This window comes from Salmo salar, chromosome ssa13 (genome assembly GCF_905237065.1).
Source record: "Salmo salar chromosome ssa13, Ssal_v3.1, whole genome shotgun sequence".
Taxonomy (NCBI): domain Eukaryota; kingdom Metazoa; phylum Chordata; class Actinopteri; order Salmoniformes; family Salmonidae; genus Salmo; species Salmo salar.
This window is the reverse complement of record NC_059454.1, coordinates 81,142,522-81,159,934: the sequence shown is the minus strand read 5'-3', so window position 1 is coordinate 81,159,934 and position 17,413 is coordinate 81,142,522. Positions and strand designations below refer to the sequence as shown.

The following is a 17,413-nucleotide window of genomic DNA, read 5'->3' as shown; positions in this document are numbered from 1 at the left end:
ATGTTGTAATTTCACTTATTTCAGTTTTTCCACTTTACTAGTGAAAAAGTAATTCAAATGATTGGAAATATCGAAAAGTTGACGATGGAGGTGAATAGTTTTTTTTCATGACATCATACTCCATAGCCCTCTTCTCATTGTATCTGTTCAGTTGAGGCTTGTCATGGTACAAGGGGGAGGGGTGGTGGAGTTCTTCTTTTGTCTTTCTCGGCTTGATTAAAACAAACTTTATTTAATAAAAAAAAGTGTTTTTAAATTTAATTGAGGGGGAGGGGTTGGGAAGAGGGAATGAACCCGGTTTAGGGTAAGGGGTTTGGGTTGGGTGTAAATAACGTGATAAAAAATAGAAAGTAGGGGGATGGAAAAATGAAGGTTACGTATGTAACCACGGTTGTGTGAGCTATATGGATCACTCCAATATATTGGTATCACTCTGCGGCAGAGGGATACATCTGAGGTGAGGATTTATAGATTTACTCCCGTGTACCTGTGTCACGGCTGGGGTCCGCCTCTATATATAGACCCCATGGCCGCGACACGTTCTCGACATAATTTTTGAGGCGCCTCTAGCACCGTAGAGGATTGCAGTGATCCATATAGCTCACGTAACCTTCGTTATGTTTCACTATATTGGATCACTCCAATATATTGGTATACACGTACCAGATTAGTCGGTGCTAGAGGGACCTGGCCAGCCAGCAGCGAAGTCCCAGCGTGAGACCGAGATGCAGGGATGTCAATGTGGAAGGGGGTCCCGGCCCAGTCCCTGGAAGGGGAGGCGACGCCCAGGACCGCTGAACCAACTGCAGAGGGAGGTGCCACATTTAACCCATAGTACCTAGCAAAGGTGCAAGAGGAAGCCCAGCTGGCCGCAGCACAGATCTCACAGATGGTCTCTACTCCTCTCAGTAGAGACCAGGACGTAGCCACACCTCGTGTTGAACGTGCCACCACAGATCCCAGCACTGGAATGCCAGCCAGGCGGTATGCTGTCGTAATCGTGTCCACGATCCAGTGAGAGCCTCTGCTTTGATAGCCCAGCTCCCAGGACTCTCACCATAGCAGACAAAGAGCTGGTCTGTTGTTTTCACTGACCGTGTCCGCTACACATAGGCAGCCAGTGCCCTCACATGGCACAGCATGCCAGAGGGAGGCCCAGAATCCCCCGCCACTGCCAGGGGATTGTAAGCAGGATAGACTTTGTTAGGGGTTAAAAAGAGTTATGCCCGTTTCCATTTAAAATGTCTTAAAAACAGCCTTAAGCATAGGAAAGTAAAAATGGTTTAAAAGGGTCACCTTCAGTGCAGTGCACCACACACTATAACATATACAAATAACAGGTGCATTAAAATGTTAGGTGATCTTAAAGTTATTTGTGGGTTATAACCATGTGCTATATAGATTAATTGATGAGACTACCTAACTCACTTAACTGGAACAACCATTTCAGTAAGGGGTGCAACAAGTCCATCTACTAACATATTGGATTAGTTTAGAAAAATTTATATTATGTATCTTTGTGTAGCAAAAGATTAATCAACCAATCAATGTACATGCAAAATACAGATATTAAAACAAACCTTTCTCTGTAGCTCAGTTGGTAGAGCATGGTGTTTGCAACACCAGGGTTGTGGGTTTGATTCCCACGGGGGGCCAGCACAGGAAAAAAAAAAAAATGTATGAAATGTATGCATTCACTACTGTAAGTCGCTCTGGATAAGAGCGTCTGCTAAAATGTAAAGTCAACATGCAATAGAGCATGCTGGGAAATATGATAATGATCAGCATGGTTTTGTGTGTTTTAGCCTACACAGAATAAAAATGACACAGTCACAATCAACTCTGGTTATTAACACCAGAACTGGGGGTTATTTTACACGACTAAGTGTTACGTTAATTTAATCAACACTAGAAATGTTACACTGAAAAATCAACACTAGGTAAAACTGGCCAATTTGCAGTGTACCTAACAATATACTGCTGGTTCACTCATACTCCCTTCTATTCTCCTACTCTCTGCTCAATCAAATCACAGAAAATACTAATTTCAAAGACAGAAATTATGACAACTATGTCAGTACTGTATATGTGAAATGATTAAGGGAATACCAGGTGCATGCACAAATATTCCCATATACTGTAGATATAGTTTAAAACATTCTCACACCTATATTTTTAAATGTGTCAGATTTCTCAAACTCCTGATGTTGAAGTAAAAAAAAATACTGCTCAAGCACTATTTAAAAGAAAGACCGACTACAATAAAAAAGCTTATTCAGATTCAGAAGGGTTCTGAATCCCTTCTTGCCTTCCAAATCAGAATCACCTTTATTCGCTACACATTTGCATGTACAGGCATTTGACTTGGTGAAATCGTGCTACCTCAATAAGTATACAGACAACTGGTAAACTGGATATATAGTAGTGATGAGACATTCAGCTCTTTTTACTGACACTGATCAAGGAGAGGGCACATTTAGCTCATTGCTGAGCGTTTTTTGTTGTTGTTGTACATTTTAACCCCTTTCTCCCCAATTTCATGATGTCCAATTGGTAGTTAGTCTTGTGCCATCGCTGCAACTCCCTGTCACGTCCTGACCAGTAAGGGGTTATTTGTTATTGTAGTTTGGTCAGGGCGTGAAAGGGGTGTTTGTTTTGTGTGTTTCGGGGGTTTTTGATTTATTATTCTATATTTTCTATTTCTATGTTTATTCTAGTTTTCTATTTCTATGTTGTGTTTTTCAATGACCTCCAATTAGAGGCAGCTGGTTGTTGTTGTCTCTAATTGGAGGCCATATTTAAGTGTGTTTGTTTTTCACTTGTGTTTGTGGGTGGTTGTTTCCGGTATAGTCTGTGCACCTTACTGGACTGTTTTTGCTGTTTGTTTTGCTTAAGTGTTTTATGTTTAATAAAATAAAGAAGATGATCAATATACCCGCTGCATTTTGGTCCACTCCTTACGACGCCTGTGACACTCCCGTACGGATTCGGGAGAGGCGAAGGTCGAGAGCCCCGCGTCCTCCAAAACACAACCCAGCCAAGCTGCTTGCTTAACCCAGAAGCCAGACGCACCAATGTGTTGGAAGAAACACCATACAACTGGCGACCCAAGTGCAGCGTGCATGCACCGGGCCCACCACAAGGAGTCTCTAGAGCACGATGGGGCAAGGACATCCCAGCCCAGCCAAACCCTCCCCTAACCCGGACAACTGTGCGCCACCTCATGTGTCTCCCGGCCCTGGGATCAAACCAGGGTCTGTAGTGACACCTCTAGCACTGCCTTAGACTGCTGCGCCACTCGAGATGCACCAGGGTTTCCCTTCCCAGAGAGAGAGAGAGAGAGAGAGAGAGAGAGAGAGAGAGAGAGAGAGAGAGAGAGAGAGAGAGAGAGAGAGAGAGAGAGAGAGAGAGAGAGAGAGAGAGAGAGAGAGAGAGAGAGATAATACAGCGCCAATGAGGGCCCTCATGCTAAACGGGCGGCCATTCAAATTAGTGTCTAATTGCAGCATCTGTTAACCCATTGAAGAGGTGTCAGTGCTGTGTCATGGGCCTGTTAATTGGTACAAACAGGTAGCAGATGCAGCCTCTGTGACTGAGCATCTTCCAATTATCAAGCCAGCCTCAATGAGCTGTGATTAGGCAGCCATGCTGATGAGGGAGAGAGGGGAGGAGAGAAAGTAGAGAGGGGAGGAGAGAAAGGAGAGGGATAAAGAAAAGTGGAAGGGAGGAGAGAGTGGAGAGAGAGAGAAAGGGGAGGGGGAGAGAAGAGAAAGACACAGGGAAAAGGGGGAAATATTTAAGTCAACAGAATACATATAGGGCTCGGGGGTTGACTTGGTGGTATGCACTTCAAAATCAAATGTTGTTTCCTGGTGTTGATGTTGGAGCACCACCCTGAGGTGAGATCAGGAAATGTAGGACTATATCTATTGCTATTTTATCCAAAACTCCAGGGCTGTAATTCAGCATAGTTGCTGATCTAGGATCAGTTTTTCCAAATGATAATGAATAAGATTACATGGACAGGGGGGATCTGATCATAGCACTCTCCGTACTGTCCAGTCCCTGGTGTGTGTACTTTATCTTAATTATAAACATACAGTTGAAGTCGGAAGTTTACATACACCTTAGCCAAATACATTTAAACTCCGTGTCCATTCCTGCCATCCTAGTAAAAATTCTCTGTCGTAGGTCAGTTAGGATCACCACTTTATTTTAAGAATGTGAAATGTCAGAATAATAGTAGAGAGAATGATTTATTTCAGATTTTATTTCTTTCATCACATTCCCAGTCAGAAGTTTACATACACTCAATTAGTATTTGGTAGCATTGCCTTGAAATTGTTGAACTTGGGTCAAACGTTTCGGGCCTTCCACAAGCTTCCCACAATAAGTTGGGTGAATTTTGGCCCATTCCTCCTGACAGAGCTGGTGTAGCTGAGTCAGGTTTGTAGGCCTCCTTGCTCGCACACGCTTTTTCAGTTCTACCCACAAATGTTCTATGGGATTGAGGTCAGGGCTTTGTGATGGCCACTCCAATACCTTGACTTTGTTGTCCTTAAGCCATTTTGCCACAACTTTGGAAGTATGCTTGGGGTCATTGTCAATTTGAAAGTCCCATTTGCAACCAAGCTTTAACTTCCTGACTGATGTCTTGAGATGTTACTTCAATATATCCACATAATTTTCCTGCCTCATGATGCCATGTATTTTGTGAAGTGCACCAGTCCCTCCTGCAGCAAAGCACCCCCACAACATGATGCTGCCACCCCCGTGCTTCACGGTTGGGATGGTGTTCTTCAGCTTGCAAGCGTCCCCCTTTTTCCTCCAAACATAACAATGGTCATTATGGCCAAACAGTTCTATTTTTGTTTCATCAGACCAGAGGACATTTCTCCAAAAAGTACGATCTTTGTCCCCAAACCGCAGTCTTGCTTTTTTATGGTGGTTTTGGAGCAGTCGTTTCTTTCTTGCTGAGCGGCCTTTCAGGTTATGTCGATATAGGACTCGTTTGTCTGTGGATATAGATACTTTTGTACCGGTTTCCTCCAGCATCTTCAGAAGGTCCTTTGCTGTTGTTCTGAGATTGATTTGCACTTTTCGCACCAAAGTACGTTCATCTCTAGGAGACAGGTCTCCTTCCTGAGCGGTATGACGGCTGCATGGTCCCATGCTATTTAAACTTGCGTACTATTGTTTGTACAGATGAACGTGGTACCTTCAGGCATTTGAGAATTGCTCCCAAGGACGAACCAGACTTGTGGAGGTCTACACATTTTTTTCTGAGGTCTTGGCTGATTTTGTTTGATTTTCCCATGATGTCAAGCAAAGAGGCACTGAGTTTGAAGGTAGGCCTTGAAATACATCCCCAGGTACGTCTCCAATTGACTCAAATGATGTCAATTAGCCTATCAGAAGCATCTAAGGCCATGACATCATTTTCTGGAATTTTCCAAGCTGTTTAAAGGCACAGTCAACTTAGTGTATGTAAACTTCTGACCCACTGGAATTGTGATACTGTGAATTATAAGTGAAATAATCTGTCTGTAAACAATTTTTGGAAACATTACTAGTTAGAGGCTGGCTACAGCTATATGTTCACTTTAAGTTTTTCCACAGAAACACATTCAGGACTTTTACCCTTCAGTAGGTGAAAAGAAAACACTTCCAAAACAATAATCTGAGAGGGAGGTATCACAAACCTAAGCTTAGTCACTCCCAGTCCACATCTTGGCACATGAGCACATACGGAAGCAGTCATGTCTTTGTGTCCCATACAGAAACAGCTCCAGGAAATGAATTCACAGAAAACAGCCACTCCCTTATTAATCACAGATATAAACAGTTGCTAGCATTTTTTGTGTATCATATGTACAGTACCAGTCAAAAGTTTGGACACAAATACTCATTCAAGGGTTTTTCTTTATTTTTACTATTTTCTACATTGTACAAAAATAGTGAAGACATCAAAACTATGAAATAACACACATAGAATCATGTAGTAACCAAAAAAGTGTTAAACAAATCTAAATATATTTTAGATTCTTCAATGTAGCCACCCTTTGCCAATAAGTCAACAGGCACCAAAAATCATCCCTGAAAGCAGTGTACGTGTAATTTATTCAGAAGCCACATTTCAGACAGGTGAATTTGATTAGCAAAAGAGGCCATCATCATTGGTATCGCCATCAATTTTTCTGCAAGGAAATTCAAAGTGGATAAAACATGTTAAAAGGTAATAATGCTTTACTGGATCCACATAATTTGTATTGCCCCTTGCCCTCTATATTTATGTATGTTTTATGTCCTGTATGGAGTTACGCAAAACAGATGTATGTGAAAAGAGACAATAAAATGCTATATTTTCTTATCTTACAATAAATCAACTGTTAGTTACTGTTAGTACCTACCTGCATTTGTTCATATATCCAGGGGAGGAAGTGGGAGACATTGCCGTAGATTCCTGGCTTGTTCTTCAGAGCACAACCTATACCCCAGCTAGTGTCCCCTACCAGCCACCATAATGAACCCTCCTTGGCCACCATTGGTCCTCCACTATCCCCCTGCAAGACACAAAAGTTACCCCCCAAGTTAGCATTACGTCATGGGATCATAACTTTATACCTTCCAGAGTATGTTAATTTCTTCATTATACCACCATCCGCTCTATCATAACACAATAAGAAAACAGCAAATCAAAAGATGATATCAAATAAGAAAGAATACATGTAACATCAAGTAGGAAGTAAAAAAACTTCCCATGAATATCTATTACAAAATATTTTAAGAGTGAATCTGACCTGACATGAGTCCACTCCTCCTGCCAGTGTCCCAGCACAGATCATAGAGGCGGTGACACGTCCATTGTACACCAACTGTGCGTTACATGTGTGTCTGCTGTACATGGTGATCTGGGCCTGACGCAGGTAATCTGACACCAACCCTGGAGTCATCGCAATGATTGTCAAGCATAAAGATTTAATACAACAAATAGATTTTATTCTGATGACCTGTGTTTAATAATGACAGTCATTGGTCCTGTAATAAAAGTTGTCTTACCACCACTCCTAATGGACCCCCATCCAGAGATCCAGGCTTCTCGCTGGGGAGTCAGATTCACTCCGAAGTTGGGCAGACACACTGGTCTCACCTTATCTGCAACACAAAACATTTAAGACTGGCTTGGAGTGTTGTACTCCAATATGACTACCGAAACAGTGACACATTAAAAAAAAATATCATATTAACCGTGTTAGGGCTCCTTCACAAAATTGAAAAGGTTGAATGCAACTTTACTATGCATTTGTGACAATTCACATCATAGTGTCGTTTTTCCAAACCCCCAATGTAATTTGCCATTGGAACATATGTTTCAAATGTTTGAAATTGACCAGTGACTTACCTGACATAGTGAGTAATGTGTTGAGTTTCATAAGAGCGATGTCATTATCCTTAGTCTGCTTGTCGTACTTTTCGTGAGAGATGATGCGTCCCACTGAATTGCCGGTGGCACTAGCCATCTGTATCTGGGTCAAATAGCCAGCATACACTGTCCACTGACTGGGCTGTGATAGCCTACCATGCAAAATGACAGAGGGGTTGATCCATATGATTTCAATCATTTTCTGACTGCACCCCTTTTAATTTGAACGAAACCTTTACCAATGGTAGAAATGGTCAGAAAGTAACTTTCTGGACCTGAATGTCAAATTTTTCAGGAAAAGTTGACCCATTTTGCATACCCCATCCTACCATGAGACATCCATGTGTTCATCAGTGAAAAAAATGTATTGGGTATGATAACATTTGAAAGCTTACAAACAGGGTTGTCAAACTATTTAATGATTTGAATTATTATTATTTTTTTTTTTTTTAACCTTTTAACCTCACTAGGGTAGGGGGCACTATTTTCACCTCCAGATGAAAGCGTGCCCAAAGTAAACTGCCTGCTACTCAGGCCCAGAAGCTAGGATATGCATGTAAAACTGTTAAAATAATGTCTGTGAGTATAACAGAACTGTAATGGCAGGCGAAAACCTGTGGAAAATCAATCCAGGAAGTGCCATTCATTTGAAATGGCTGTTTTTCCAATGAAAGCCTACCCACCATTTAAAGGGATAGGACCCAGATTCCGTTCCCTATAGCTTCCACTAGTTGTGAACAGTCTTTAGACATTGTTTCAGGCTTTTATTCTGAAAAATGAGGGAGAATGAGAACTTTGAGTGAGTGGATAGTGGGATGTCCCCAGAGCTCTTTACTGCGTGCGACCGAGAGCACGCCTTTCTTGTTTTTCTTTTATATTGATGACGCTATTGTCCAGTTGAAATATTATCAATTATTTAGGCTAAAAACAACCTGAGGATTGATTATAAACATCGTTTGACATGTTTCTACAAACTTTACGGATACTATTTGGAATTTTCATCTGCCTCTTGTGACTGCATTTGAGTCATTGGATTACTGACCAAAACACGCCAACAAAATGGAGGTTTTTGGATATAAAGAGGGACTTTATCGAACAAAACAAACATTTATTGTTTAACTGGGAGTCTTGTGAGTGCAACCATACAAAGATCATCAAAGGTAAGTGATTAACCTCTCTTGGGTAGGGGGCAGTATTTTCACGGCCGGATGAATAACGTACCCAAATTAAATGGCCTACTACTCAGGCCCAGGAACTAGAATATGCATATATTAGTAGATTTGGATAGAAAACACTGAAGTTTCTAAAACTGTTTGAATGATGTCTGTGAGTATAACAGAACTCATATGGCAGGCAAAAACCTGAGAAAAATCTAACCAGGAAGTGGGAAATCTGGAGCTTGTAGTCTTTTCAAGTCATTGCCTATCCAACACACAGTGACTTAGGGTTAATTTTGCACTTCCTAAGGCTTCCACTAGATGTCAACAGTCTTTAGAACCTAGTTTCAGGCTTTTGCAGTGAACAGAGAGCGAACAAGAAGGCCGGGGAGTTGGTGACTCAGGGAAGGACATGAGTTCATTGGCACGCACTCACGTGATGAGGTACAGTAGCTGTGTTCCAAAACATTTTTCAAGACATTGGAATCGTCCGGTTGGAATATTATTGAAGTTCTAAGTTAACCTGTTGGGGACAGGGGGCAGTATCTGCACGGCCGGATAAAAAACGTACCCGATTTAATCTGGTTACTACTCCTGCCCAGTAACTAGAATATGCATATAATTATTGGCTTTGGATAGAAAACACCCTAAAGTTTCTAAAACTGTTTGAATGGTGTCTGTGAGTATAACAGAACTCATATGGCAGGCAAAAACCTGAGAAGATTCCTTACAGGAAGTGGCCTGTCTGACAAGTTCTTGTTCTTCTTGGCTCTGTTTATTGAAAACTGAGGATCTTTGCTGTAACGTGACACTTCCTACAGCTCCCATAGGCTCTCAGAACCCGGGAAAAAGCTGAATGATGTAATTCCAGCCTCTGGCTGAAAAACATTAGCGCGTTTGGATAGTGGCCGGTCAGAGTACTATGAGACTCAGGCGCGTGCACGAGTCGACCCCATGTTTTATTTTCTTTTGTCTTTGAACGTAAACACGCTTTCCCGGTCGGAATATTATCGCTTTTTTACGAGAAAAATTGCATAAAAATTGATTTTAAACAGCGGTTGACATGCTTCAAAGTACGGTAATGGAATATTTAGAATTGTTTTGTCACGAAATGCGTCGTGCGCGTCACCCTTCTTTACCATTCGGATAGTGTCTTGAACGCACGAACAAAACAGAGGATATTTGAACATAACTATGGATTATTTTGAACCAAACCAACATTTGTTATTGAAGTAGAAGTCCTGGGAGTGCATTCTGACGAAGAACAGCAAAGGTAATAACATTTTTCTTATAGTAAATCTGACTTTGGTCAGGGCTAAACTTGCTGGGTGTCTAAATAGCTAGTCCTGTGATGCCGGGCTATCTACTCAGAATATTGCAAAATGTGCTTTCACCGAAAAGCTATTTTAAAATCGGACATAGCGAGTGCATAGAGGAGTTCTGTATCTATAATTCTTAAAATAATTGTTATGTTTTTTTGTGAACGTTTATTGTGAGTAATTTAGTAAATTCACCAGAAGTTTGCGGGGGGTATGCTAGTTCTGAACGTCACATGCTAATGTAAAAAGCTGTTTTTTTATATAAATATGAACTTGATTGAACAAAACATGCATGTATTGTATAACATAATGTCCTAGGTGTGTCATCTGATGAAGATCATCAAAGGTTAGTGCTGCATTTAGCTGTGGTTTGGGTTTATGTGACATTATATGCTAGCTTGAAAAATGGGTGTCTGATTATTTCTGGCTGGGTACTCTGCTGACATAATCTAATGTTTTGCTTTCGTTGTAAAGCCTTTTTGAAATCGGACAGTGTGGTTAGATTAACGAGAGTCTTATCTTTAAAATGGTGTAAAATAGTCATATGTTTGAGAAATTGAAGTAATAGCATTTCTAAGGTATTTGAATAACGCGCCACAGGATTCCACTGGCTGTTACGAAGGTGGGACGATTTCGTCCCGCCGACCCTAGAGAGGTTAAAAAGTCCCTAAAGATTGATGCTATACAACGTTTGACATGTTTCAACGAACGTAAATATAACTTTTTTTGTACTTTTCGTCGTGAAATTTTGGGCGCGCTTCCTACATTTGGAGTCGCTTACTGAACTCGCAAACAACAAGGAGGTATTTGGACATAAATTATGGACTTTATCGAACAAAACAACATTTATTGTGGACCTGGGATTCCTGGAAGTGCCTTCTGATGAAGATCGTCAAAGGTAAGTGAATATTTATAATGCTATTTATGATTTTAGATGAATCCAAAATGGCGGGTATCTGTATTGCCTAGTGTATGTTTCTGAGCGCCGTACTCAGATTATTGCAAAGTGTGCTTTCCCCGTGAAGCTTTTTTGAAATCGGTCACAGCGGTTGCATAAAGGAGATGGTTATCTAAAATTCTTTGAATAATAGTTGAATATTTTATCAACGTTTATGATGAGTATTTTTGTAAATTGTTGTGCTGTTTCACCGGCAGTATTGGAGGCAAAATATTTTCTGAACATCACGCGCCAATGTAAAATGCTGTTTTTGGATATAAATATGAACTTTATCACACAAAACATACATGTATTGTCTAACATTGAGTCCTATGAGTGTCATCTGATGAAGATCGTCAAAGGTTAGTGCTTAATTTTAGCTGAATTTCTGGTATTTGTGACCCCTCTCCTGCTTGGAAAATGGCTGTGTGGTTTTTCTTGTGTTGTACCTGTCCTAACATAATCTAACTTTATGCTTTCACCGTAAAGCCTTTTTGAAATCGGAGAATGTGGTTACATTAACGAGAAGTGTACCTTTAAAATGATGTAAAATAGTCGTATGTTTGAGAACTTTGAATTATGACATTTTGTTGATTTGAATTTGAAATTGGCGCTCTGATTTTTCACTGGCTGTTGAATAGTGTGAACCTAGCGTCCCACCTGCCCAAGAGAGGTTAATTATATTGCTATTTCTGACTTTCGTGACTAATCTACTTGGCTGGTAACTAACTGTATGTAATGTTTCGTGTGCTGAGTGCTGTCCTCAAATAATCGCATGGTTTGCTTTCGCCGTAAAGCCTTTTTGAAGTCTGACACGGCGGCTGGATTAACAAGTTAAGCTTTATTTTTATGTATTACACTTGTGATTTCATGAAAGTTAAATATTTATAGTAATTTAATTTGAATTTGGCGCTCTGCAATTTCACCGGATGTTGGCCAGATAGGACGCTACCATCCCACACCCCCTAGAGAGGTTTTAATATTATCTAAAAACGTGTAAACTCCCACCCTGTATTCAAGAGTATGCTATGTCTCAACCAATGATGGGCACAACACGAACAACTCAGTTTATGTAAAATAGGGTCTAAGCTACAGCATTTGTGAAAATGTGTATTTAACTTAGACGTATTTAAATAATTGACGTTAAAGGCTAGACATTTATATTTGACTTTTTTCAAGAAATCAGAATAGTTGGACAACCCTGTTTGTAAGTTAAATTCTACATATTTTTTCTTCACATTTTCAAACAATACATTTATATTGTCAAATGGGGCTATACATTTGGGTGAGTTTTTTTCCCCTCGCCTGAATAACCTCGATTCACTGCCAAAAATAAAATTAAACCATCTGGTGTTCAGCGAAATAACAACACAATGTCAAATACAGGTAGCCTTGTCAAATAATCCAATCATCCAATCACATTAACCGTTACTCTCTGGTGGGAAACCTTCACTCTTGCTCAGACATTTAGAAACGAAACATGACAATTTCAAAAATAAGCCACAGGAGTTTTTTGAGTGAGAATAAAGACGACTTCCAAGTAGTAAGACGTGTAAAAGCAACAGATACCATTTAATAAGAAGGGGCTAGACGGTCTTATATTGTGAGCTACCGAGTGGCTAGGACAGGCAAGCCCCATACTATTGTGGAGGACTTAATTATTCCTGCTGCCTTGGATATGGCTGGGAGAATGCTGGAGAAAAAGGCCCAAAAAAGTATTCAGACAATGCCTTTATCAAACAACACTGTTTCAGGACGCATCAGTGATATGGCAGGAGATGGTTTGAAAAAATTCCTGCGTCGCATACAAGCCAGTAAATTATATGCATTACAGCTGGATGAGTCAACAGAAGTGGCAGGCCTGGCACAGCTCCTGGTATATGTGCGTTACGTTTATGGGGGTCAATTAAGGAAGACATCCTCTTCTGCAAACCACTGGAAACCAGGACAACATGAGGATATTTTTGAAGTACTGGACGGCTTTGTGACAACAAATGGACTTTGGTGGTCAAGATGTGTTGGTATCTGTACAGATGGCGCAAAAGCCATGACAGGGAGACATAGTGGAGTGCTAACGCGCCTGCAAGCAGTTGCTCCCGACGCCACTTGGATACACTGCAGCATCCACCGAGAGGCTCTTGCTGCCAAGGGAATGCCTGACAGCTTGAAAGACATGTTGGACACTACAGTGAAAATGGTTAACTTTGTTAATGCAAGGTCCTGAACTCTCGTGTATTTTCTGCATTATGCAATGATATGGGCAGCGACCATGTAACGCTTTTACAACATCCAGAAGTGGACTGGTTATCAAGGGGCAAAGCAACTGAGTGAGCTGGGTGCGCAATTACGCAGGTACTTTCCTGAAACGGACGACACAAACAACTGGATTCTTTATCCCTATATTGCCTCCCGTCCACTTCCTGATATCTGAACGAGCGCCTCATCGAAATTGCAACAAGCGGTTCTGTGAAAATTGAATTTAATCAGAAGTCACTGCCAGGTTAGGGCTGCGCTCAGAGTTTCTTACTTTAGCAAATCACGCTGTTAAGATATTGATGCCCTTTGCAACCACGTACCTATGTGAGAGTGGATTCTCAGTCCTCACTAGCATGAAAACTAAATACAAGCACAGACTGTGTGTGGAAAATGATTTAAGAGTGAGACTCTCTCTCCAATACAACCCAACATTGCAGAGTTTTGTGCATCCTTTCAAGCACACCCTTCTGATTAATCTGTGGTAAGTTATTCACAATTTTTGATGAGCAAATAAGGTTTTATGTAAGATGGCTAAATAAAGAGCAAAACTATTGATTATTAGTATTTGTGCCTTGGTCCTATAAGAGCTCTTTGTCACTTCCCACGAGCCGGGTTGTGACAAACTCACACTCATTCTTATGTTAAATAAATGTATCGTATAGTGTGTGTGTGTGGCAGGCTTACAATGCTGGCAAAAAACAACATTTGAGAGTACGCTGACCCTGGTGCTAGAGGTGATACACAGCTGGAGGTTGAATGTTTGAAGGGGTACAGGACTATTAAAACGTTTGGGAACCACTGTTTTAGGCAATCCGGTCCAAAAAATAGCTTTCTGACCACTTCTACCATAGGCAAACATGCATGGATAGTTTTGTTTAAATGAAATGTGTTCAGTCCGAAAATAATTGAATTCATATAGAAGGACCCAGAGGAAACAGACAATAGTAAGTCCTGAGGCGATCTCTCTGCTGGTTTCATTGTTGTAGTGCTCCCACCACAAAATCATGCTGTAGTTTAATTTACAAGGATTTTTTTAAATAGTTTTTATTTTGTATGTTTTTTCATAAAAATGTTGAGGAGTATAATATTCCTCTTCCTCCCTTGAGGAATCTCCTCTGAGAGGAACAAATGATTGAGTCTAGTCTCGTCCACCACCCGGCTCTCTGTCTTTAGTAGTAAGTATTAAATTAGCTTTGATACGAGGTCAGATTGAGTCACACTCACGTTTCTATACAGTGGGCTGCTGTGATGATCCACTCAGGGCTGATGATGGAGCCTCCACACTGGTGCTGGTAGTTGGAGTGCAGACTGACTTGCCAGGGCCAAGCCCCGCTCACCGCTTTGTCGCCTCCTACAATACGGCTCCTAGTGGGCGCGAAACTCACACCACAGTCTGGAAGCCAGACAACAACACACAGAGAAACATTACAGAATCTAACCCAATTTTCTAATTTCCAAGATTAACTGTAAAGTAATCTGGGCACCCAGAACCAAATCTCAGCTAGTCTTTCAGGCTGTCACAAGCTATTGTAGGGCAAAGAGGGGTAGCCAGTCTGGTTCAAACTGAACAAAACAGGGATCACTTCACTGGTGGATAAGAACGTTTTAACCCTAAAAGCGACAACATATTTATAATCCTAAATCGACAACGGTGGTCATTTTTTAAATTAGTAAAGATTGCAAAGAGACTGTCTGTTAAGCAGTAACACAAAACAATGGTTATGTTTTGAAGTTATTTTGATCAATTTTATCCATAGCAATTTATCATGAAAATGTTTATGTTATTCTTTCAAGGTGTTGTGTTTCTGTGATACGTAGAGGTTGAGAAGTTGGCGATTTAAGCTATGACAAACCTTTAGGACCTAAGATGGCCACCGATATGGGTGACATGGGCTATATGGGCGCCGGTGCCATCACACATTTTGCTCGAACTTTGGAATACTTTAGGCTATCAACTCAGTTCCAATTGCTTTTTTTTGTTATTGTTGCTGCAATCCTATAAGTTTGTTGTCACATCAAAATGAGGGGCATTGCACAAAACCAATCAGCGTTTAGCTCGTCTCTAACCAATTAGAGTATCAAAGCCAATGATGGCTCTGGCCCCAGCTCTGGTCCAACCCATCTGTATCTGGGACCAATCAGAATGGTCAGAATTTGTTTGCATTCAATAAGATGTCAGGGAGGAAAGCAAACCCAGTGTCATCGTGAAGAAGAAACGCTAGCGGGCGTGTTCGGCCGGAGCGATGTGGATGGGAAGACAAGCTACAAGTCTGTGCCAAATGTTGTGCTTTTATCACAAAATGCATGATTGAGTCAACAATTTCAGTTTAGCCTCCCCACTAGAATTCAAAAGAGTATTTTTCTTTCCTACATATTGACACAGAAATCGTACATGTTTTATTTTGTCTTTAACTAGTTGTTTGACAGAGTCCTACAATTTCAGAATGATCAAAAAGAGGGTTTCGAGGGGGTCAACATTTCCACCAGGTGGCATTTTTAGGGTTAGGGTTTTTAATTCAGTTTGGTTGTCTACTTAAGAGAAACCATATCATCTTCATGTTTCCATAGCCAACCCAAAGTACCTGGTCAAGATATAGACCAGAGTAGTAAACCAGCTACATGTAACAATGATAATCTAAATGTCAAGGTTGTCAATCTCCTGTCAATAATGAGGATGGGACCCACCCAAATCATTTGGGTTCCTGGATCCTTTCACAGCATTATAAGGCTGTATTGAGACAACGACTTATCAATGACCCAAGCCCAGCTCATTTAATCCCTACCATTGTGTCGCTGAGTTGTCATAATGTTTCAGCAAATGTACATTATTCCGGGGGCGTTGGAAGACACAATGTAAGTAACTTATTTCTGTTCCTCACTGCCCTGGATGCCTCTGCTGATCCTACAGCTATTGTATGCAGTAATCATATGCCTATGTATCAGAGTTAAACTGTTAGCACTGAGGTGGTGTGCCCAAGCAGGAATCTCCACTGTGTGGAGTTCACCCTGCACTAACATACTGTAAATAACCCAAGCATGTCTACATCTGCTATGCTTCCAGTAAAGCAAGAAAAACATTAAAGCGTCCCAGAAAAGTGTTAAAAATAGCCCACATTAACAGCTTAAAAACAAGGTTCATGAAATCAATAATTTGCTAGTGACAGATGACATTCATATTCTGACAATTTCTAAAACTCAGATAATACATTTGATGATGCAGTGATAGCAATACATGATTATAAGATCTACAGAAAAAATGCCAAAAGTGGAGGTGTGGCTGTTTTATATTCAGAACCACATTCCTGTAAGGCTTAGAGAAGATCTCATGTTAAATACTGTTGAAGTAATATGGCTACAGGTTCATCTGCCTCACCTAAAGCCCATTCTTATGGGAAGCTGCCAAGTGCTAACAGTCAGTATCTGGATGACATGTGAAATGCATGTGATATCAATTGAGCGGTATATTTTCTGGGTGATTTAAATATTGACTGGCTTTCATCAGACTGCCCACTCAAGAGAAATCTTCAAACTGTAACTAGCGCCTGCAACCTGGTTCAGGTTATCAATCAACCTACCGGTGTAGTTACAAACAGCACAGGAATGAAATCATCAACATGTATTGATCACATCTTTACTAATGCTGCAGAAATGTGTTTGAAAGCAGTATTCAAATCCATCGAATGTAGTAATCACAATATAGTAGCCATATTTAGGAAACCCAAGTTCCAAAGGCTGGGCCTAATATAGTGTATAATACGTTTTGTAGTGATTCCTATGTTGATGTGAAGAATATTTGTTGGTCCGTGATGTGTAATGAGGAGCAACCAGACGCTGCACTTGACACATTTATGAAATTGCTTATCCCAGTTTCTAATAAGCATGCACCCATTAAGAAAATGACTGTAAAAACTGTTAAATCCCTGTGGATTGATGAAGAATTGAAAAACTGTATGGTTGAGAAGGATGAGGCAAAATAAATGGCAAATAGGTATGGCTGTACAACCGTTGGCAAACGTACTGCAAATTCAGAAATCATGTGACTGCCAGCAACAAACGCTGACACTACACATCCAAGTATATCTGACCAAATTGAATTCCGTAAAGTAAGTGTGGAAGAGGGGAAAAAATAATTTTCTATCAACAATGACAAGCCCCTGTGGTCTGACAACTTTGATGGAAAATTACTGAGAATAATAGTGGACAATTTTCCACTCCTATTTGCCAAATCTTCAGTTTAAGCCTACTAGAAAGTGTGTGCCCTCAGGCCTAGAGGGAAGCAAAAGTTATTCCCCTACCTAAGGATTGTAAAGCCCCATTTACT

The 17,413-nt window shown here is 40.7% G+C and overlaps 1 protein-coding gene across 1 annotated transcript in view; it reads right to left on the bottom strand.

Annotated features, from left to right (window-relative positions):
- Positions 1 to 5,904: 5,904 nt before the first annotated feature.
- LOC106567922 (transmembrane serine protease 2) overlaps positions 5,905 to 17,413 on the bottom strand; it is a 40,568-nt gene continuing 29,059 nt past the window's right edge. Inside the window, exons 10-15 of the mRNA XM_014137816.2 lie at positions 14,317 to 14,485; positions 7,403 to 7,575; positions 7,060 to 7,155; positions 6,801 to 6,943; positions 6,411 to 6,563; positions 5,905 to 6,197 (exon numbers count right to left, since the gene is read on the bottom strand). Coding sequence (XP_013993291.1) covers positions 6,189 to 6,197; positions 6,411 to 6,563; positions 6,801 to 6,943; positions 7,060 to 7,155; positions 7,403 to 7,575; positions 14,317 to 14,485 — 743 coding nt within the window. The 3' untranslated portion in view covers positions 5,905 to 6,188. The remainder of the gene's footprint in view (positions 6,198 to 6,410; positions 6,564 to 6,800; positions 6,944 to 7,059; positions 7,156 to 7,402; positions 7,576 to 14,316; positions 14,486 to 17,413) is intronic.